The sequence below is a fragment of the Theropithecus gelada genome, chromosome X (genome assembly GCF_003255815.1).
Source record: "Theropithecus gelada isolate Dixy chromosome X, Tgel_1.0, whole genome shotgun sequence".
Classification (NCBI taxonomy): domain Eukaryota; kingdom Metazoa; phylum Chordata; class Mammalia; order Primates; family Cercopithecidae; genus Theropithecus; species Theropithecus gelada.
Genome location: NC_037689.1, coordinates 57,990,532 through 58,015,071, shown reverse-complemented (window position 1 = coordinate 58,015,071; position 24,540 = coordinate 57,990,532). Strand labels below are relative to the sequence as shown.

Genomic DNA, 24,540 nt, shown 5'->3' with positions numbered 1-24,540 from the left:
GTACTTAGACTTTGGTTTCTAAATATCATTCTACAATAAAAAGTACTAGGGGATCTTGGAGAAATGTTGATTTTACAGCTGGAGCAAGTAAAATAAAAGATGAGCCTGGAACATTTGGTAGTACCAGTAACTAAGAAAACACTTCAAAATCACAATGATGGGAGCCTGTCAAAGGACCAACGTAAAAGAGCTTATAATGGCCAAAGCAGAAACAATTTCAGTAACAAAATAAATAATATAATATTAAATTATAACTGAAAGTATAAAAATAAATATATGTGTGTTCATGCTGATATATTATGTAATAAATAAATAAATAGGGAGAGGAAATAATCTCTTTTAAAGAAAATTTCCAAGTAATATATGTAATATATAAGTAGAGCTTAACCTCCTACCACTTTATTGTAGGCTAAAATTGATCACACACTTTCAAAGGATAGAGTATGGAAAGTGAAAAACAGTAACTTCACAGTGGAGAAACCTAGCAGACATTACCAGTAATTAGTCATTTTCATATCATGTATTCCTTTATATGATGTGAAAAAAAATTATTTCACCTCAGTAACATTCTTCTTCAAAACCCATGGAAAATAAAAACTCAGTCTAATCAGGTGAAAAACACCAGACAATCTCAAATTAACAGATATTTTCAAAAAATGCTGGACAAATACTCTTTAAAACCGTCAAGATAACAACAACAACAAAAATAATAAGCAAGATCAAGAGCCTGTCATAGGTTGGATGAGACTAAATGCAATGTGCTATCCTGGTTGGACCCCGGGACAGTAAACGGATATTAGTGAGAAACCATTGATTTCTATATAGAGTCTGTTGTTTAGTCAATAATGTTGTACTAATGTTAATTTCTCATTTAAAAAAAAATGCCCTAGGGTTATGTAAGGTAACGTTAGCTAAAGTTGGGTGAAAGCTATCAGAAATTCTCTGCACTATCTTTGAAACGTTTTAGTAAATCTGAACATTATGGTCCTGACTTGCATGCAGACTCATCTTTCTAATGAAATACAACTATCAACCAGATTAAAATACAACTATCAACCAGATTTTTTCATTAACTTTACTCTTCAAATACTTGAAGACTACAGAATGAGCCATACAATTATCACTACATTTTATTCCCAAGCCTTGAAGTACTGCATCTATTTAGCTCTAATATTGGTATATCCTAACTATAAAAAGTTAATTTACACATTCTAAAGAAAACAACATGTTTCAATACAGAAGGTGAGCACAAAATCATACCAGCCATTTGAAGCTTAATTTTTGTCATTTTAAAATGAGGAAAAGCTATTATACTTCCAAAATACTATCTACCTTCTCTATCTTATAATTCTGAGAAGGGAACTGATACAGTTATCTGTAAAGAAACATTGGTAAATTTGTTCAGTATGTTTAGTGCTTTTTTCTTTATATTTTTGTCAAAATCACATATGTATGCAGCTTACACAAAAAGTTCAAAATCCTTGTTTAAAAGCAGTTGTCCCACCAAATTCCTCTTCATCAAAAGTTCTGCTCCCAGAAGCAACCAATTTTAGCCAATTGTGATTTGAGTTTTTATCTAAATGTGACACCAATATGGCTTATATTAGTTTTTTATAGATGCCATAACAGATTACCACAAACACAGGGACTTTAGAAAACACAAATATATTATTATATATCACATTTCTGTAGATTAGAAGTCCAACACAAGTATCATTTGGCTAGGATCAACGTGTTAGCAGGAACTGTGTTCCTTTCTGAAAGCTCTAGGAAAGAGCCCATTTCACTGCCCTTTCTAGTTTCTAGAGGTCAGCTGCATTCCTCAGTTGGTGGCCTTCTTCCTCTGTGTTGAACACTGCATCACTCTGACCCTTCTGTCATCACATCTCCCTCTGAGCACAGTTAGAAAAGGTTCTCTGCTTTTAACCTCTCATGTTATTAGATTGGGCCCACCTAGATAATTCAGGAAAATCTTCCCTTCTCCGAGTCCTTTACCATAATTACATCAGCAAAGTATCTTTTGTGATACAAGGTCACGTATTCACAAATTTTGGAGATTAATACTTAAGCATCTTTGGGGCCATTATCTGCCTGCAGCATGAATATTTTATGGTTTATCAGCTTCAGATACTGTCTTTTGACTGCCAACTAGGAAAGATGAAGATGCAGCTCATTGGTACTACCTATACTCCTCGCTCCACTTCCTATTTTGGATATTCATATTTTTTAAAATTCTTCCATTAGTCACTTGGTAATTTTAAGCAAAATATATATACCTCTTGTTTTTCTTATTCTCTCTACTTTAGACAGTACCCTTTAATTACCCAGTATGTAAAATGAGTTTTATTTCTTTATTCCAAAATCCTTAAACCTTCTGTCAAATTAACCTTCCATAAACACATTAAGTCTTCTCTGTACCATATATCTTATATATTATGACTGCAAATATCATTCACAGGAAGTTTAAGTAGAAGATTAGAGTCACATTTTTTTTCTCCATGGGGCCAATGTCCCTCTTTCTCCTCAAAAGAGAGAATGCTATTGGTGTCTAGATCTTTGCTTACATCGATTGAATAAAATTTCAATGACATAAAATAATCTACATTTATGAAGGTATTGTTTTTATCTTAAATCCATTAAATTCAGTTAATTAAAGTTGCCTTTCTAGTCCAACACATAAGGTCTTTGTATCCTTGAAGTTCTATTTGAAGTAGAAGTTTTCTTGACTTTTGATACTCTAAACAGTCACATTTTAATTTCAGTAGATCCTTCATTGATCTCTAACTATAATTTTATATAGCATTCTGCTATGTTTTATTAAAGCAATGCTAAATATTCTCTCCATATAATTTTTCTTCAATGCTATAAAGGTTCAAAATTGGTTACAGGTATAGCAATATATAAGACAAAAAGGGGCAGTGCAAATACAAATTTCTATAATGTGTCCTGAACTTCTTTTTTATGCACGTCTCTCTGTTTTCCTTCCTAATTAGAAGAGAGGCAGAGATACCCCGTAAGAAAAAAATAGTAACTTAACATAGAAGCTACTTTATTATTATTATTATTATTATTATTCAGATTTATTATTGCCTCCTAGCATATTTTCTTTTATCTATGGAATATATTTCATATTAATTTAAATTATAGCTTCTATTTGTATAAGGAGAATGGGATAATTTAATTATATTAAAATTATTTTAATATTCTTAATTATATGCATATATGTATTTATAAATAGCTGTATATGTATTTGTATATTTTGAAAATTACTCCTGAGAAATTTTATATGTAAGTTTTCTAAAAACACCAGTATTCTTGCTCCAAATAGCATAAACAATTGGGGAGAAATTAATCATAGGGAATAGTTCATATGATTCATGCTTATGAATAATCAACTTAACAAACTAAAATTCATAATCATGAAAAGAATTGTCAACTGTATCACTTCTTTATACATACCTGAGTTTTTGTGACCTTGTTATTAGGATTCATCTCATGTAAAGGGATTTCAAATACAAACTTAGTACTAGATAAGTTCAATGGTGATTGCAATGCTGTGAGAGGAACATAAATATACTGATAAAATGTCAACAGATATAAGCCCATAGGTACTTCTTAGTATACTTTAAAACATTAAACATTAAGAAAATAAGATTTGTTTCTATATATTTTTATATTCCCAACCAGAAAATAAAATAACATTTAAAAACATTTCTAAAATATCTTGGTTTATTGAATTACCGAAGTTCCCTTTTGTGGAATATTTTAATGGCAATGAATTATAAGTAAAATAGGAAAATTATCCTTAAAATAACAAAAAGGTGATACTGAGCTAAGAAAAAAGTAAACAGAGCTAAAATGATCTCCACACTAGAGTTTGAACAACACAGAAGTGAACAGAAATGCAGAAGGAAAATTTATTGGAATACAGAGAAAATATATAGCTGGCATAGCATGTAACATTTCCTAGATAAAACAAGAAAACTCTGGGAATAAATGGCTATTCTATGGAAGATTAAGAAAAGGCATATCTGTAAAAATACTCACTGCATTAGAGAAGATATTATAATCTACTGGGAAAAAAAAACCCTATACTTCTTGAAACTTACCTCTAAGACATTTGTAATTCTTAATGAAAACTAAAGGGTATCACCAGCTTTTGAAAAAATAAGTAAATAAAATAAAAACAATTTCTGATCCTAGAAATGTATGTATCTTACACGTGTTTTTATTATGCCACTGGAATTAATGGATGATTTGACAGGGGGCCAGGACCTGTGGGATAGGAGAAAGTTGTAGATAGGGTCCATCCTTGTGTTACTCCCAAAACCTGTCATGTGAAATCCTAAAAGAGACAATGTTACAGCAGACATATAAAAAGTGGCACATGTAATATTGTCTTTCCATTTACAAATTTGCAACTAGGAATAACCAGTGAAAATAATATGTTGACTATAACTTTTAAAACAAAGCATTGTTTTGGCATATTACTTCACCATTTAGAGTGCCTTATTTCATTTAAACAAACAAATTATACTCTGCCTATCACAAATTTTTATAGAATCATTTTCTGAAGAAACCAAACCACCTAAGATTAAAGATCACAGACTAATTTCCCAGACATACCTCCTCAAATTAAACCATTCATTAGTACCCTGATTGCCAGACAGTGATATAATATCTAATGATAAAGCCAGCCTTTTAAGAGGTATTAATAAACATGAGCAAACAGGCAAGGGTCGATAGATATTAAAGAACTATTCAACATAAAAGAGAGAGACATAGAGGAAGAAATAATTCAGCAAAAATAGTGAAAATGTAGTCAACAGAAAAAAAAAGTCAATGAAATCATAATTAGAAGTAAAAGGTATTATTTTCCAAAAATAACAGGCTATAAGGAAATAATTAGTAAATACTAAGAACTCTTACTAGTTTAAAACTGCCAAAATAACATTTTAAGATTTAGAAAAGTCAAGTAAGAAAAATATTGGGAAATACAATGAAAAGATGAGGAAAATGGCACTTCTTCTCAATGAAGAATCGTATGTCAGGTCCCAAAACAAGTCTTAAAACATTCAAAATTTGAAATTATATCAAGCATCTTCTCTGATTACAATTGAACAAAACAAGAAATCAATAATAAGAGGAATTTTGAAAACTATACAAATTGACAGAAAGAAAACGATGTATCCAAACCTATGGGATACAGCAACAGCAATACTAAAAGCAAAGTTTATAGCTATAAATGTCTACATCAGAAAAGAGGAAAATCTTCAAATAACTTAATGATGCATCTTAAAAAACTATAAAAACAAGAACAAACCAGAATTAGTAGAAAAAAAGAAATAAGATCAGAGCATAAATTTTAAAAAATGAAATGAAGAGAGTACAAAAGATCAATGAAACAAAAAGTTGATTTTTTTGAAGAGTTAAACAAAATTGACAAACCTTTAGCCAGATTAAAAAACAAGAGAGAAGATCCAAATAAATAAAATCAGAGATTTAAAAAAGGCTTATTATAACTGAGACTGCAGAAATTCAAAGGGTCATTAGTGGCTACTATGAGCAACTATAAACTACTAAATTCGAAAAATCTAGGAGAAATTGATAAATTCCTAGACACATACAATGTACCAAGGTTGAACCATGTTGGGGTTCAGTCAGGCTAGTGGGAAAAATGTTAAAGATAGTTATAGAAATAGCGACAAACTCTCTTGGAAGGTCTGAGAGTTTGCATAGCTTCACACTGCTTGGCTGAAGGCAGCCAGGGTGTCTTTGCAGGAGCCAGAAAGATTAGGGTGCAAGTACAAAGGAATGTGTGGAGTTTATTTTACCAACCTGTTTACTTATATGTGCCTAAGACTAACCTTTGTCCTACCACAAGTGCTTAACTGCCTCCCACTGCGGGGGGGGGGGGGGGGGGGGGGGGGGGGGGGGTCGGCAGAAGTTTATTACCTGCAAAAGGTGTTTGCTTTAGGCCTAGGAACCTGGCCTTGAATCTTTACCCTCTAGTGATGTGTACTCACGACCTTTTAATCTTTACTAAATAAATGCAAGTCTCACTGACTGATTGAGGCTGCAGTCTCAACTGTTTACAGGACTCTGCTGGAGTCTGTAAGAGGCTCAGACACTCAGCTGGACTGGCAAAGCAGAATATCTGTGTGTCAGTGTACTTCATTCATCTGTTGCTAAGTCAGGAGTCTGCAAGGGACACACCTCCCCTACAACTGGTGCCCCGTGTGAGGAGCACTACCGCAGAACCAGGGGGAAATTCCAAACTTCAACAGACCAATAACAAGTAATGAGATTCAAGACATAATAAAAAGTCTCTTAGTAAAGAAAACCTGGTATCATCACTGTTGTATTCCACCAATCATTTAAAGAAAAACTAACACCAATCTTCCTCAAACTATTCTGAAAAATAGAAGACAATGGAATACTTCCAAATTCATTCTATGCGGCCAGTATTCCTCTGATACCAAAACCAGACAATGACACATCAAAAAAAAAAAAAAAAAGATAGGACAGGCCAATATCGCTGATGAATATTGATGCAAAAATCCTCAACAAAATACTAGCAAATCAAATTCAGCAATACATTAAAATGATCATTCATCATGACCAAGTGGGATTTATCCCTGGGATGCAAGAATGGAACAATATATGTAAATCAATCAATGTGATAAATCATATCAACAGAATGAAGGACAAAAACCATGTGATCATTTCCATTAATGCTGAAAGAAGACTTGATAAAATTCAACATCCTTTCATGATAAAAGCCCTCAAAAAACTGGGGATAGAAGGAAAATTCTTCAACGTAATAAAAGTCATACATGACAGACGCACAGATACTATCAAACTGAAAGCCTTCCTCTAAGATATGAAACATGACAAGGATATTCACTTTCTCTACTGTTATTCAACACAGTACTGGAAATCCTAGCAAGAGCAATCAAACAAGAGAAAGAAAGAAAGGCATACAAACTGGAAAGGAAAGAGTAAAATTAACCTTGTTTACAGAGCAACATTATCTTGTATTTGGAAAAACCTAAAGACTACATCAAAAAATATAAATGACAAATTCAGTAGAGTTACAAGATACAAAATCAACAGAAAAACCAGTAGATTTCTATATGCCAATAGCAAACAATATGAAAAAGCAATTTTAAAAGTAATTCCATTTACAAAGGCCATAAATAAAATTAAGTACCTAGAAATTAACTTAATCGAAGAAGTAAAAGATCTCTACAATGAAAATTATGAAACATTAAGAAATTGAAGAGGGTGCAAAAAAAATGGGATATTTCATGTTCTCAGTTTGGAAGAGTCACTATTGTAAAAAATATCCATATTCCCCAAAGCAATCTACAGATTCAATCTAATCCCTATCAAAATACCAATGACATTCTTCACAGAAATTGAAAAAACAATCTTAAAATTTATATGGAACCACGAAAGATCCACTATCTTAGGCAAAAGTTCAAAACTAGAGGAATAACATTACCTGACTTTATACTGCCCAGCTATAATAATCAAAACAGCATGGTACTGGCAGAAAAACAGACACATAGACAAATGCAATGAAATAGACAAACCAGAACAAATCCACACACCTATTGTGAACTCATTTTCAACAAAAAAGCCAAGAAAACACAATGGGGAGAAAACTTGCTTCAATAAATGCTACAGGAAAACTGGATATCCGTATGCAGAAGAATGAAACTACACTACTATCTCTCACCATATACAAAAATAAAATAAAAAGTAATTAAAGACTTAAATTCAAGACCTCAAACTATGAAACTTCTACAAGGAAACATTGAGGAAACTCTCCAGGACATTGGTCCAGGCAAAAATTTCTTGAATAATACTCATAAGCACAGGCAACCAAAGCAAAACTGGACAAGTGATATCACATCAAATTTAAAAAGCTTCTACACAGCAAAGTAAACAATCCATAAAATGAAAAGACAATACCCGAATGGGATAAAATATTTGCATGATACCCATCTGACAAGGGTGTATCTGTACCACATTTTCTTTATCCAGTAATTTGTTGATGGAACCTTAGGTTGCTTCCTAATTTGGCTATCACGAACAGTGCTGCAACAAACATGGAAGTGCAGATATCTCTTTGATATACTGATTTCCTTTCTTTTGGGTATATGCCCAGCAGTGGGATTGCTGGCTCATATGCTAGCTTTATTTGTATTTTTTGGAGGAAACTTCAAATGGGTTAAAAACCAGAATATGTAAGGACCTCAAACAACTCTATGAGAAAAAATATAATAATCCAATTTAAAATTGAGCAAAAGAATAGACATTTTGCTGGGCGCGGTGGCTCAAGCCTGTAATCCCAGCACTTTGGGAGGCCGAGACGGGTGGATCACGAGGTCAGGAGATCGAGACCATCCTGGCTAACACGGTGAAACCCCGTCTCTACTAAAAAAAATACAAAAAACTAGCCGGGCGAGGTGGCGGGCGCCTGTAGTCCCAGCTACTCGGGAGGCTGAGGCAGGAGAATGGCGTAAACCCGGGAGGCGGAGCTTGCAGTGAGCTGAGATCCGGCCACTGCACTCCAGCCTGGGCGACAGAGCGAGACTCCGTCTCAAAAAAAAAAAAAAAAAAAAAAAAAGAATAGACATTTTTCAGAAGAAAACATACAAATGGCAAACAGACACATGAAAATGTGCTCAACATCATTGATCATCAGAGAAATGCAAATCAAAACTACATGAGATATCATCTCCCCTCAGTTAAAATGGCTTTTGTCCAAAAGATAGGCAAAAACCAATGCTGGTGAGGATACAGAGAAAAAGGAAGGAACCCTTGCGCACTGTTGGTTGATGGGAATGCAAATTAGTAGAACCACTATGGAGAAAAGTTTGAAGTTTCCTCGAAGAAAAAAAAAAAAGAGACTAGCATATGATCCAGCAATCCCACTGTTGGGCATATATGCAAAAGAAAGGAAATCAGTGTATCAAAGAGATATCTGCACTCACATGCTTGTTGCAGCACTGTTCATTGATAGCCACATTAGAAAGCAACCTAAGGTTCTATCAACAGATTACTGGATAAAGAAAATGTGGTACAGATACATAATGGAGTACTGCTTATCCATAAAAAGAACAAGAGCCTGTCATTAGCAACAATATGAATGGAACTGGAGGTCATTATGCTAAATGAAATAAGCCAAGCACAGAAAGACAAACATCACATGTTCTCACTTATTTGTGGGATCTACACATGAAAACGATTGAACTCATGGAGACAGAGAGTAAAAGGATGGTTACTATAGGCTGTGAAGGGTAGTAGGTGGATGAGCGGGAGGATGAGGGGATGGTTAATGGGCACAAAAGGATAATTAGAAAGAATGAATAAGACTTAGTATTAGCTAGCACCACAGGGTGACTACAGTCAATAATAATTTAATTATACACTTAAAAATAACCAAAAGAGTATCACTGAATTGTTTGTAACACAAAAAAATAAATGCTTGATGGGATGGATACCCCATACTCCATGATGTGATTATTACCCATTGCATGCCAGTATCAAAACATTTCATGTACCCCATAAAGATATACATCTACTATGTGCCTCCAAAAATTAAAACTTAAAAAATAAAATGAAATAGAGCTGGTTTCCACTTAGCATAAGGAGTAAGATCACAAGCATATTTTAAAAATAAATTAACAAAAGGAATGTATAGAACAAAAAAGATATCAAAATATTAAGAACACTTTAAATATTTGAATTTCAGATAATATTTTTGTTTCTACATTTTCCAATTTTCTTTAACAATGCTATCTTATTTTTTAATTTTCAAACAAGTGTTTTGAAAGCTTATCTACCTAATTCAGGAAGCAATATTAGATGATGACTACTTTCCAAAAGAAATTCTTAAAACAAAGGGAAAAACTTTAACCTCACTGAGCCTCCAGATCAGCTGTGGAATTCCTAATTCTGGATTTTAAATGAGAGTGAAATATTTTTATCATGTGCACGCTATTTTTGTGAGACCTCTCTTACTAGTTACCAAATGCAATTATTAACTGATATGATACTCCCTACTATTTTACAATTAATGACAATTTAACTTAATATCAGAACTATAAAAACAAAAGAGAGACTTTTTCTTTTCACGAAAAATACACATATATAATTGAAAGCAAAGCCAACTTGCAAAAATGTAATTTGCAGAGTATATCAGTTTTTATCTTTAAATATTTGAAGAAAATGAATAGATAAAAATTCAGCAAAATTTTCAAATTTGTAAAATACTTCTTTTTTTCACGTACTTAGTCTTTTAGTAACCCATCCCTTTGGAAGAGAGATATGTTCTTAAACAAAATTATTATTATTTTATTTTATATTAAATGCATTTTGTAATATTTTAATAATTTATATTTTGTCTTAATTATTTAAACTTGACCACACAATAACATACTAAATTGGCCTGATTTTAATTCTACTCTCTTTTTTTAGCAAGTTGCTTGCCAGAGATTATATCTGTGCTGTTTATCAACATTCAAATCTCATAGACACAATTTAAGTGACACACAAAGGAATCCTCTTAAAATTTTATTTTCTAATATTTCCATTTATGAAAAATAAATAGCATATTCTATTTTTTATCTTTTAGACACTTAAGTGCAAATCTTTGGCCTACCCACACCGATTGATTATTTTTTGTTACATACCAGTAGCTTGAACATAACACGGTCGGATCAGTGGTACTGTTTTTGGATTCGAAGGAGAACTGGACAAATATTTAGTGTAGAGCTTTGAAGACTCAAAGAAATTAATCTGAACTTGAATGACAAATTCAATTATTGTCACCTGATAGGAAAAAAACATACATTATACTTGTTAATTTTTGCTTTGAGAAATATGGGGTATTATTTAGCCAAATCGCAGTTTTTAAAAAGCAGTTTTAAAAAATAAAATTATCTTGTGACATTGAACTACATTTTTTAAAAACAAGATGGTTCATTTTTAATAAGTCCAAAAATAATTCTAAAAGATAAAAATGAATTTTTTAAATAATTCTTATTCATTCAAAAGGAACCAGATTTTAAATATAAAATCCAAAGCGGTAAATATTTAGGAAGAAATTATAGGAAAAAAAAATCCTTGTCATCCTTGGGTAAGCAAAGATTCTTAAATACAAAAGCAACCATCTATTAAACCATCTATTAAAAAGCAATTAAATTGTACAGTATCAATTGTTTAGTCTGTTATTTTAAAAGACATTATTAAGAAAATAAAAGTATAAGTCAAAAACCCATTTCTCACAAAAAATCTATCTCGTATCCATAGTACACAAAGAACACTCAAAGTTCAATTTAAAAAAATGAATTAATGAAACAGGTCGGTGAAATATTTGAAAAGACACTTCAAAAAAGAAGCTACACAAATTACACATTAGCACATGGAAAGATGTTTCATATTAAGGAAAAGCAAATTGAAACTATATGAGATATCACTTCACACCTATCACAATTGCTTAAACAAAAATAACATGTGAACACGTAAAACACTTATACATTGCTGATGAGAATGCAAAATTTTACGGTTACTTTGAAAAACAAGTTTCTTCATTATTAGAAAGTTAAGTATATATTTCACATAAAGCTCAGGACTCCCAGATTTAGGTGTTTACCCAAGAGAAGTGAAACTTACTCATACAACTTATTCTTTATTGCCAAAAACTGAAAATAATCCAAATGCTCTCCAAATGGTAAATGAATAACAAACTTACTTTTCAACAATAAAAGAATGAATTACTGTTGCATACAATAATGTGGATGAATTTCAAATTTATTATGCTAAGTGAGAGAAGTCAGACTGAAAATCTCATGATTATCTTATGAATACCTTATGATTTCACTTATGTGGCATTCTATAAAATGCAAAATTATGGGGTCAAATTCAGATTAGTGTTTGCCATGGACTGGAGGTGGAGGAGAGGTTGAATACTAGGTCTTAATTCATTATTTTTAACTATGTTTTTGTACCCATTAACCACCGACACCTCCCCCTCATTCACCTAGTACCCTTCACAGCCTATAGTAATACACACAAGAAAAATGTACAGAAGGTGATGTGACTGTTCTCTATATTGATTTTGTTATTTTTTGCTCAATTGTATATATTTGTTAATGTTCATATATCAGAAAGAGACTTTTAGTGTATGCACATTTTTTAAAAAGTTAAAGCGAATTCCTTGGCTCTGATTTTTATACATCTGAATTCAAAATCCAAAATGGACTGACAATATCAGCACCTAGGCAGGTGAATCATAAAACAATTAACACTCAGAGCTACAAAATATATTTGCAATTATATAGTGCCAGCCCCTTATTTTGAAAAAAGAAAAGAATATGTGGTCCAGTCTAGATGAAAACACAAAAAGTCTGCATCAAAGAGAAAAGAAAGAGTCGATCTTGTTTGGGGGTTGTATCAAAACTAAAAAGGTTGGCTTCAGCTAAATGGTAAACAGGCAGCTCCAAATGTCCATGGCCCCACAGAAACACCAAAAACACGCAAAAACTGGCAGGAACCATGTTGTCAAAACTGGAAAAAAGTCAAAAGTTTACAGCAATCAAGTGAATACTGAATCAAAACCAAAAAAAAGACAACTTAAAAACAGTAGGAAAGTCTTGTGGCACTTTTACTTGCCCTTGTTCCACTCTCTCTGACTCAGCAGTTGTCTTGAGGCTAGCAGCTTTCATTCCCCAGTGCAAGACCCTGGGACCTGTTTCCTTTATTTTTTCAACTTAATTTAACTTTTTATTTTACTTTAAGTTCCGGGATACATGTGCAGAATGTGCAGGTTTGTTACATAGGTATACATGTGCCATGGTGGTTTGCTGCACCTAACAACCTGTCATCTAGGTTTTAACCCCGCATGCATTAGGTATTTGTCTTAATGTTCTCCCTCCCTTTGTCCTCCATCCACCAACAGGCCCCACTGTGTGTTGTTCCCCTCCCTGTGTCCATGTGTTCTCACTGTTCAACTCCCACTTATGAATGAGAACATGTGGTGTTTGTTTTCTGTTCCTGTGTTAGTTTGCTGAGGATGATGGCTTTCAGCTTCATCCATGTCCCTGCAAAGGGCATGATCTCATTCTTTTTTATGGCTGCATAGTATTCCATGGTGTATATGTGCCACGTTTTCTTTATTCAGTGTATCATTCATGGGCATTTGGGGTGGTTCTGAGTCTTTGCTACTGTAAATAGTGCTGCAATAAACATACCTGTGCATGTGTCTTTATAGTAGAAATATTTATAATCCTTTGGGTATATGCCCAGTAATGGAATAGATGGGGCAAATGGTATTTCTGGTTCTAGATCCTTGAGGAATCGTCATACTGTCTTCCACAATGGTTGAACTAATTTACACGCCCACCGACAGTCTACAAGCGTTCCTATTTCTTCACAGCCTCACTGGCATCTATTGTTTCCTGACTTTTTAATAACTGCCATTCTGACTGGCGAGAGATGGTATGTCATTGTAATTTTGATTTGCATTTCTCTACTGACAAGTGATGATGAGCTTTTTTTATGTTTGCTGGTCACATAAATGTCTTCTTTAGAGAAGTGTCTGTTCATATCCTTTGATGGATTAAAGACTTAAAAGTAAAACCCCAAACCATAAAAACCCTAGAAGAAAACCTAGGCAATACCATTCAGGACATAGGCATGGGCAAAGACTTCATGACTAAAACACCAAAAGCAATTGTAACAAAAGCCAAAATTGACAAATGGGATCTAATTAAACTAAAGAGCTTCTGCACAGCAAAAGAAACTAGCATCACAGTGAACAGGCAACCTATAATATGAGAGAAAATTTTTGCAATCTTCCCATCTGACAAAGGTCTAATACCCACAATCTACAAGGAACTTAAACAAAGGTACCTGGTTTTTGATGAAACAGAACAGACTTCATTCAGAAATTATTGTGTTTGTCTCTTCTAACCTTCTTGGGGGTACATGAAGCACTGATACAAGGTGCTTGCCATGTTTTGCCTATCTTTGAACTCACTCAAGGCAGAAAAGCAGTGAAATTGCTCAAAAATATTGTAAGATAAACAAAAAACCCAAAGCCACCTGACAGAATATTATGGTTGAGACATGCAAACACTACCTAAAAGCTGGAAATAAAAGTAGGGGAGCTTTTAGAGAAATTAAGGCATTTAAAACTGCCCTGGAGAATTTAGAAAGCATTAAGGATACTCAGAGTAGGAAATGTGCTCAGAAAATACCTGAGAAGTTGCTAAACTTTCATCTTTGTCTGACTCTAGGTTAAGTTCAAGTGGTAAATAAAAACTAAGAAATTGTTGTAAACGACCTCACTAACTGCTAAAGAAGTGCCTCAGGACACTCTATCCAAAAAGACTATGATAGGTGTTTTTGTTTATGTGTCCGATTATTATTTTAGTTCCAGGCATTCAAGGAAATATATCTCAAAACACTACTCAACACCAGCTAAAGGAACAGACACTTCAGTGACTGTGCATAGCAAAGAATGTATTCTTTGCAATAATAGTTTTGAAAAGTCAATAAACAAATGGATGACTACAGCCTTCATTAAGCAAGAAGAGTAAACCCAGGGAAAGGAGGATAATCTGATGTACAGAGTTACCATATTATAATATTCAAATGTCCAGTTTTCAATAATCAAAAGCAAAACAAAACAAAGATTATGAAGAAAGTCCAGCCATAGGACTTATTAGAAAAAGACTTTAAAGCCACTGTCTTAAATATGTTCATAGAACTAAAGGAAACCATAGAAAAGAACAAAAGAATATCATGAAAATAATGTATACACAAAATGAGAATATCAACAGAGAAATCACAACAATCAATAAAACAAAAAGTTGGTGGTTTAAAAATATTTTTTAAATGACAAAACACTTTGGGAGGCCAAGACGGGTGGATCACAAGGTCAGGAGATCGAGACCATCCTGGTTAACACGGTAAAACCCCGTATCTATTAAAAATACAAAAAAAATTAGCCAGGTGTGGTGGCATGCACCTGTAGTCCCAGCTACTCAGGAGGCTGAGGCAGGAGAATGGCGTGAACCCAGGAGGCAGAGCTTGCAGTGAGCCAAGATCGTGCCACCACACTCCAGCCTAGGCAACAGAGCCAGACTCCATCTCAAAAAAAAAAAAAAAAAAATTACAAAACTTTAAACTAGTCTGACAGTAAACAAATGAAAGGAGACATGAATAGCTAAAATAAAAAATGAGATTATAGACATTACTATCAACCATATAAAAAAGGGTTAACTCAAAGACAATACCATTATTATCTCTTTAGATTCAAATTTCAATTTTGAAAATAAAATTATAAATTACATAATTTATTAGAAATTTAAATTGATAAAAATAAAATTGCTCTATACTAAAGCTGAAAATGCTACAGAAGTAATATCAATGCTAAAATATTTACATATTTATGAGAAAATTCTTATTGCATTTCAAGTTACATTACAAATAATTTAAAATAAAAATTCATTTTTTCTAATGACATGCTTTAAACTTTGTGTTGATTTTTTTTTACCAAAACCTTACATTATTTAGGTTTAAAAAATATTAAGATGGTCAACCCTGTTACTTCATGGTACCTTAGTAAGCTTCTAGAGGTGGGAGGTAGAAAACAGGCAAGAATGTGAGTATTTTAAATGTGAAAAGGGAAGAATAATAGTACTTCTCACATGCCAAAACCTCCAAGATCATGACAACAAGCATTGATGGGTTCAGAGGTACATTTATCTAGTGCTGTGCTGTACTCATAAACTCGGTGCTGACAATCTAAATAGTTTTAAATAAAATGAGGAGCTGAATATTATTAAGTGCATATGTTCAGCTCTAGTCATTCATATTACCCTAATAGGCAAAACACTTGGGTTTCTATTTTTATTTAACTTTAACTGGCCATACCACTGTCAATTCTATTTTCTGTCATAGAATCTTATGTACAGTCTATTCTTATAACCAAATTATAGAAGCATAAAATACTGCTCATATGTTATTTTCCTGGAGGTTTCAACTCTTTTGTCAAAACAGCAAGCAACTCATTCCCATGATAATCTATTTCTGCAGTGGCACTAGCATGCAGACATCAAGGAATAAATTGCATAAAGATGTAGTATTTCAGGTTCAAATACAACCTGTTTTGATATTTCATAGCTAAAGAAAAAACAACAAAAACGTTGATCTTATTTCCCTGGAATCTTAGTATTTAATCAGCAGTAGCTAGAAATGTGTCTCATTTCTGTTTTTCCACTTTTGGTTCATCTGCTTTTTTTCTTAATTTGAGTATTAATATCATACATATTATAATAGTACTATTATTTTAGGCTATTATTTTATTTTTAAGGCTTTTTTATGTATTAATAATATGGACTCATATTTTAAAGTCAAACACTGCCGAAGAGTATGTTTCCCAAACTGTCATCTTCATCTGATCGCTGGATGGAGATTAGTTTTTAACAAGAGCTGAGGGGACTGGAAATGTGAAGAAACAGAAAATTATAATGATAGGACTCGTCTTTTCTTTCAATGTGTCACTTAGTTTCTTCCACATCAATAGAAATATGAAGAAAAAGGAAGTACGAGGTCAGGGTTCTGGATAAACCTCCATGTGGATACTGAAATCACTCAGAAAATGAGATGAGTAGGGTGCCGGATATACTATGAGTCTGGTTGGCAGTGACCAGGAGCATGTCTGAAGGTGACTATTCACAAGAGACCACTCACCAGAGATTTCACAAGAGGGGAACTGGCAAACTCACACAATAAAAGTTCAAAGTTCAAAGAAGCAGGATTTTTAAAATTATTTATTTTATTTATTAATTTTTTTGAGACAGAGTCTCACTCTGTGCAGTAGTGTGATCTCGGATCACTGCAGTCTCCTCCTCCTGGGTTCAAGCAATTCTCCTGCCTCAGCCTCCCTAGTAGCTAAGATTACAGGTGAGCGTCACCATGCCCGGCTATTTTTTTGTATTTTGAGTAGAGATAGGGTTTCACCATGTTGGCCAGGCTAGTCTCGAACTCCTGACCTCAGGTAATCTGCCCACCTCAACCTCCCAAAGTGCTAGGATTACAGGAGTAAGCCACCACACTTAGCCAGAAGCAGGTATTTTTAACAGATAAGGACCCTCTAGAAAAATCACCCAAGGGAACAAGGCCTCCAGAAAGGATCACTTCTAGACCCACAGCAAGATTCACAGGAAATGCTATTTTAAAAAACGGTGCTGTGGAGATAGCCATGTTCCCAATAAGAAGAAATCATGAAGAAAAAGGAAGCCCAGAAAAATATAGAGGACTTATAAAAGTGTGGGGATTCTAGAGGGCAGAGAAAAAGGGAAGGGAAACTAAGTGTGAGGGGAATCAGAGCTGACAGAGAAGAGAAGCTATTCACAGGATGCTCCAATTTTGGAAAATGACTGAAATAAAGAGGAATCTGAGTCATGATGAATTGAGTTGACAGTTACTGGGGCTTGAGTCTTCACTGTCTGTCTTTGAGTCTAGTGCTGGGTCCGAAAGTTAGGGATGATAGGAGTGGAAAGCTGAAGTTATGGGATAGGTTTAACACAGGACCACACTGATGGCTTTATTTTAAAACATCTGATGTTGTCTTTGTTGATGATTGTTGGTGACTGTCAATGATAATGACTGTTGGTAATTATCGAGATAATTCAATGTACTCATCTCAGCCCTTGTCTCATAAGTATGAAGTGCTTCTCCCTCCTGAAACATACAATTTGTCTGAAACTGTGTGGTGAATTCACAAGGCTAAGGGTTAATCCCTGCCTTCTCTGATTATCAAGTATGTATAGGTGAAAAGTCATACTGGACTTGTCTTCTCTTAACTGACATCTTCACACACAATTTGTATAGAATATGTTTTTATCCAAAGTAGGTCTATAATTACACAGAATGCCAAATTAGAAGGTTCCATAATTCCTTCGCCCATGGAAATCTTCTCCCTTCAACAAAACTGCAAGAATACAAGACTTATCTTTTACACAGAAACTAAGTGACACATTGAAAGAAAAGACGAGCCCCATCATTATAAAATCACTGAGGTATTCAATGAGGAAGGAAAACTTTGAACGTTTTGTGATGTGTGCTATTTTAAGTGATTTCCCAGATGTTGTCATGCAAAGACAGAAATACCTCAAATTGAAAAGGACATTCTAATGAAGTCAGATTTCAGTACCCAGTCCAGTGTTGGTAGACAGAGATGTTTATGAATTGAAAAGGAGTAGGTGTCATTCAAATGTCCTTTTCTTTAATCCATAAGGAATTATTCTTAGCTTCCTGTAAGAATGATTGTAAATCTAGAATAACTGTTATGAAAGGTTTACCCAAGGTTCTGCATATCCTTAAATCACAGATAAAGGCTAGTAGGAAAAATAAAAAGCATGAACAATTCTCCCTCACATTCAAAAACTGCAGGGAAAATACAGAGCAACAAAGATGAGAGTTGCAAAGAGCTGCAGAGTAACTAAGCCACTGAAGATGAACTAGCCTGTGCTTCAGGGCAGAACTTGGGTTACAGCAGCAGGAAAAATAAGAGTAATAATAGGGAAAGATCTATAGTAGTGCTGTCCAGTGAAACTTTCTGTCATGAAGAAAATGCTCTGCATTGTACAATAGCCACGTGTGAATCTACAGAACGTGAAATGTAGGTATTGTGATAAAGAAACAACATTTCTGTTGAGCTTAATTTTAATAAATTTAAGCTTTAATTCAAATAGCCACATGCAGGTAGTGACTACCATATAGGAAGTACAATTCTATAGACAGACACATTAGTAGCCCACAAGAAAAGGAGGAGCTTGAGTGACTTACAGAAAATAAACAAATCCATTTGAAGATGCCAAATACAACTGCAATTGACCACTAGCACTTCAGGTTGTGCTCAAACCTGGTACGGTGTAGGAAAGGAAGGTTTACAACTAACAATAAATCAATCATGTATTGTTGATTTCACATTTTCCTGCTACATAGGTCAACCAAGAGAGCATCAATTTGCTATTTACATTTTGACACATGCACAAAGACAGACAACTTACACCTAGCAATAAATATAGTGGAGGACATTTGAAATGACTGGAAACCAGATAATCAATCTGCCTTACTGGCACAGATTTATAGAACAAATTCTCAAAGGGTGTGTTGTCTCTGCAGGAGTTTATATGTTCTTCTCATTGTTGAAGTGAATTACACTCCAATACAGTGAGTAAATCTTCTTTTAAAATACCCAGTTAACATAGAATGATTCAGAATCTAAGCAAAGTGTGGCACTCCACAGAAGTTTAAATATCTATAATTCCTTTTAATTTTATAATCAATTTCTAGAATCCTAAACATTAAGAAATACTTAGAACTTTTTAAATTGCTGACAGTGTTAGTGAACTATTGTCTAAATATATTATATATAATACATTCTCCAAAAAAGTCATGTAAGATACTTCAATTGCATTATAGATTTTTCTAATTTTCAATGATCCTTAAGAAAAATGTTTTATACACATTTCAATTATATGAAAATATAAAATCACAATATAGACTTATTAGAAAAATGTATAAACTTGGCCTTAACAAAATTTTGAAAAACCTATAAATTACTGCACAATACTTAGGTTTTCTTCTTGTTGAAAGAGTGTGTGTGTGTGTGTGTGTGTGTGTCTGCATACTTCTATGTACATGTGAGATATAAACATTATATAGGTGAATGACATACCTTATTTATCAGAATATTAACTTGTGAGAAAAGACTTACTTAGTTTCTTTTTATTTAAAGGGTTTTTAAAAATCAGAATAATAAGAATACATGTTTGAAAAACTAATCTTACCAAGTTTATTTTTAAAATAATGAGCATTCCCTTCATTTCACCACTGCACACATGTGCACACACACAAACATACACATACACATCCAGATGTAATCATTAGTTGTTTTAGACTTACTGCAACATAGTTAAATAACCTACATAGAGTGTCATGAAACAAGCTGCAATAAATTTAAAGTGATTTAAATGAATTAAAGTGTGTTCTCTAACTATAAGGGAATTATATTAGAAATCAGTAAGAGAAACAAACAAATATGTGGAAATTAAACAAGACACACCAAATAACTAATAGGTGAAAAATAAATTATGTGAGAAATTGCAAAACATTTTGAAGAGTAAAAATGAAAATAAAACATATCAAAACTTTTGGGGTAAATGTAAAACAGTATTTAGAGGAAAGTATGTTGCTGTAAAACCTATATTTAACAAGTGAAATATCTCAAATCAGTGCCCTAACATTCCACACTTAAAAATAAGAATAGAAGATCAAATCAAACAGAAAAAATAAAAAATAAAGGATAAAGTGTAAATGAATGAAATAAAGAGTCAAAAATAATACAGCAAATCAGAAACACCAAAAGTTAGATCTTGAAAATATCATCAAAACAGACAAACCTTTAGATATGCTGACCAAGATAAAAAGAGAGATGGCTTAATTTTATAAAATCGGGAATGAAAGAAGGAACTAAATTATTACCTACCTTACAGAAATAAAAAAAATAACACCATTAACACATGTATGTCAATATGTTAGGTAACTTAGATGAAATTTCTCAAGAAGAAACAGAACGTTTTATAAATACAGACCTATAACAGCAAACAGATTACATTAATAATTTTTTTACACTTCTAACAGCTGTATTGTGATATATTTCGCCAAAAGGGTACAATTCAATGGTTTTTAGTAAATTTATAGAATTGTGTATTCATCACCATAATTAAGTTTTAGAATGTTTCCATCACCCCCAAGAGCTTCTTCATGCCAATTTGCCTAACTCTAGGTAACCACTGATCTACTCTATAGATTGTCTCTTCTGGAAATTTCACATAAATGGAATCATACAAAATGTACTCTCTTATATCTAGTTGCATTCACTTAAAATAACATTTTTGTGGTTTATTCATCTAGCAGGACATATCAGCAATTTGTTCCTTTATACTGTCAAATAATATTCTAGTGTATGGATATACCACATTGTGTTCATCCATTTATCAGGTGATGGACATTTGGGTTGTTTCTACTTTTAAGCTATTGTGAATAATGCTGCTATGAGCATTCACATAAAAGTCTTTGTATGGACATGAATACACATTTCCCTTCTTTTGGGAAGAACTATACCTCCCTGGTTAGCTATATTCTTAGGTATTTTATTCTTTCTGTAGCAATTGTGAATGAAATTGCATTCCTGATTTGGCTCTTGGCTTGGTTGTTGGTGTATAAAAATTGTAGTGGTTTTTGGCCTGTTGTAGTGGTTCACACCTGTAATCCCAGCATATTGGGAAGCCATGGTGGGTGGATTACCTGAGGTCAGGAATTCGAGACCAGCCTGGCTAACATGGCAAAACCCCATCTCTACTAAAAAAATATACAAAAATTAGCCAGGTGTGGTGGCACACACCTGTACTCCCAGCTACTCGGGAGGCTGAGGCAGGAGAATCACTTGAATCGGGGAGATGGAGGTTGCAGTGAGCTGAGATTGCACCACTGCACTCCAACCTGGGCAACAGAGTGAGACTCCATCTAACAACAAAAAAAAAGCTTGCAATCCCAGCACTTTGGGAGGCTGAGGCGGGCAGATCACGAGGTCAGGAGATCGAGACCATCCTGGCTAACACAGTGAAATCCCCCCATCTCTACTAAAAATACAAAAAATTAGCCAGGTATGGTGGCAGCAGCTTGTAGTCCTAGCTACTAGGGAGGCTGAGGTAGGAGAATGGCATGAACCCTGGAGGCAGAGCTTGCAGTGAGCCGAGATCGTGCCACTGCACTCCAGCCTGGGCGACAGTGTGAGACTCCATATCCAAATTAAAAAAAAAGGAATGCTAGTGATTTGTCCACTGATTTTGTATCTTGCAGCTTTGCTAAAGTTGTTTATCACCTTAAGGAGCTTTTAGACTGAGACTATGGGATTTTGTATATATAGAATCATGTCATCTCAAAACAGGGAAAATTTGACTTCCTATTTAGATGCCCTTTATTTTTTTCTCTTGCCTGGTTGCTCTGGCCAGGACTTACAATACTAAGTTGAATAGGAGTAGTGAGAGAGAGCAACCTTGACTTTGCTGGTTGTCAAGGGGCACACTTCCAGCTTTTGCCCATTCAGTGTGATGTTGGCTGTGGGTTTGTCATAGACGGCTCTTATTATTTTGAGGTATGTTCCTTCAATACCTAGTTTAAAATTAATATTTTTTAAAAAAAATGCTGAGGACCAGATGACTTCAATGATGAAATATAACACCAATTTAAATAATTAATTCAGTCCCTCACAAATTCTGCCAAAATAGAAGTGGAGACACCACTCTATAATTCATTCTAAGAAGCCAATATTAGCCTGATATTCAAAAAAAAAAGGTATCAGAAGAAAAAAAAACAATAAAGGCTAACTAACTATAGACCAATGTTCCTTACAAGTATAGATGCAAAAGCCTTCATCGAAATACTAGAGAATTGAATTCAGCAATATATATAAAGAATTATATCTTATGATCTAGTGAGATTTATTCTACAATGAAAGGTTGGTTTAGCGTTAAAAAATCAATCAATATAATACACTATATTAATAGAATAAAGGACAAAAACATGACCATCAAAGTGGATAGTAAAATTAACAAAATCCAGGTCTTTCAAAATCAAAATACTCAATAAACTATAAAATGAAACTTCCTCAACCTAATAAAGGAAATTTTTTAAAAAAGATAACTGTTGCTAACCTTATATTTAAAGGTGTAAGATATACGCTTTCAGGAACAAGACAAAGAGGTTTTTCTATTCAACATTATCTTATCTATCTTATCTCAACTTAAGTACTGAACTTCAAAATAGCAAAATTAATCTTTATCATTTTCTAATACCCAAACTCATCCTCAAACTTTATTTTTTGCACCTGAAAGCCAAATAACAGCTTACATTGTTCCTGAAATCAAATTTAATCTCAGTAAGAATAACATTACCAAAAGTTAGACTATTAAAGATAGTATTTAGTAGCATTCAATACAATTTTATTGTGCTATTAGTTACTTTCTCTTAATTTTAATCTATACCTATTGAGTAGAATCAATCTAGCTATGTTGGAGTATTAAAAAAAAGTTTTGACATAAGAATCTTATACTCTGATTGCCATATAGAAGTTTGATTCTTGCTTGGAAGGGTACACCAATATGCTGTTTTTTGTTTGTTTGTTTGCTTGTTTGTTTGTTTTTTGAGATGAAATGTCATCTTGTCACCCAGGCTGGAGTGCAATGGCGTGATACTCGGCTCATTGCAACCTCCGCCTCCCGGGTTCAAGCGATTCTCCTGCCTCAGCCTCCTGAGTAGCTGGGATTACAGGCGCCCACCATCACACCTGGCTAATTTTTGTACTTTTAGTAGAGATGGGGTTTTACCATGTTGGCCAGGTTGGTCTCAAACTCCTGACCTCAGGTGATCTGCCGGCCTCGGCCTCCCAAAGTGCTGGGATTACAGGGCAATATGCACTTTCATATCATGCGTAGAGAGAAACTCTCTCCTTGGGCACTTCTGTTAGAGAATCTGTGAAGCAAAAGCCTACCAGAGTTGGCTCCTGAAATCTGACCAGTGGTCTCCCTTCCTTCTGGGCACATTTCAGAATAGGTTTTTTGTCTGTTTGTTTGCTCTTGTTTTTAAATCACTAAACATCTAGGGGTACAAAATAAAAGGAGCCAATATCATAGCAACTCCTCTTAAATCTTCACAATATGTCTTTGATAATTTCAGGTAGTCGTTCACAGAGCATACACCACTCAAATATAAGTACAAAGCACCAACTGCCTGGAATATAATTTTCCTCTCCTTCAAAATGTGTAATATCTTGAATTTTCTAGGTAGTATAACAAAGACCACACAATCATAGGTCCCCTGTACATGCCCTCTGCTCCTCTTGAGGCACTCTGCAGCATGAGCCAAACCCTCCAGCAATTGTTTTACTGAATTAAGGTATACCCAGGCATGCTTACAAGTCAGAAAGAAAAACCCTCTACAGATAGATCTTGGGTGATCTTTAATAGGTTATTGGTTAGGAATATCCATAATTGCAGTAATATGAGGAATAGAAAACTGAACTTACTTGTGTGGGAGAAAATGTTATGCCACATTCCAGAGATGTGTTTTCCTCTAATTCCAAAGAATATATATAAGGAACTGCAGGGTCTTTAAATTCTTCTATAAGAGGTGAAAAAGTACATATATTCATAACAATCAAAAATCCATTTCTAAAATATTTGTGCAGGGCTATGTGAAGATGCTCGGTAAAGAATTGTTCTAAATACCAAGATTCTAATTAGCAAAACTGATATCTATACATGGAACAAATATACAATTGGCAAAACAGTGACAGTAAACTCATTAAAAAATAACTCCAAAGTTCAAGAAGCATGTTATAGTCATACTCAGATGAACACAAATAGGAATAAAGCACAAGGTCAAGTA

General features: G+C 33.8%; 1 protein-coding gene across 1 annotated transcript in view; it reads right to left on the bottom strand.

The window, feature by feature from the left end:
• Window positions 1-24,540, bottom strand: part of CFAP47 (cilia and flagella associated protein 47) — a 434,654-nt gene that overhangs the window by 335,518 nt on the left and 74,596 nt on the right. The window contains exons 21-23 of the mRNA XM_025371837.1: window positions 24,179-24,273; window positions 10,707-10,845; window positions 3,460-3,554 (exon numbers count right to left, since the gene is read on the bottom strand). Of these exons, the coding sequence (XP_025227622.1) occupies window positions 3,460-3,554; window positions 10,707-10,845; window positions 24,179-24,273 (329 nt within the window). The remainder of the gene's footprint in view (window positions 1-3,459; window positions 3,555-10,706; window positions 10,846-24,178; window positions 24,274-24,540) is intronic.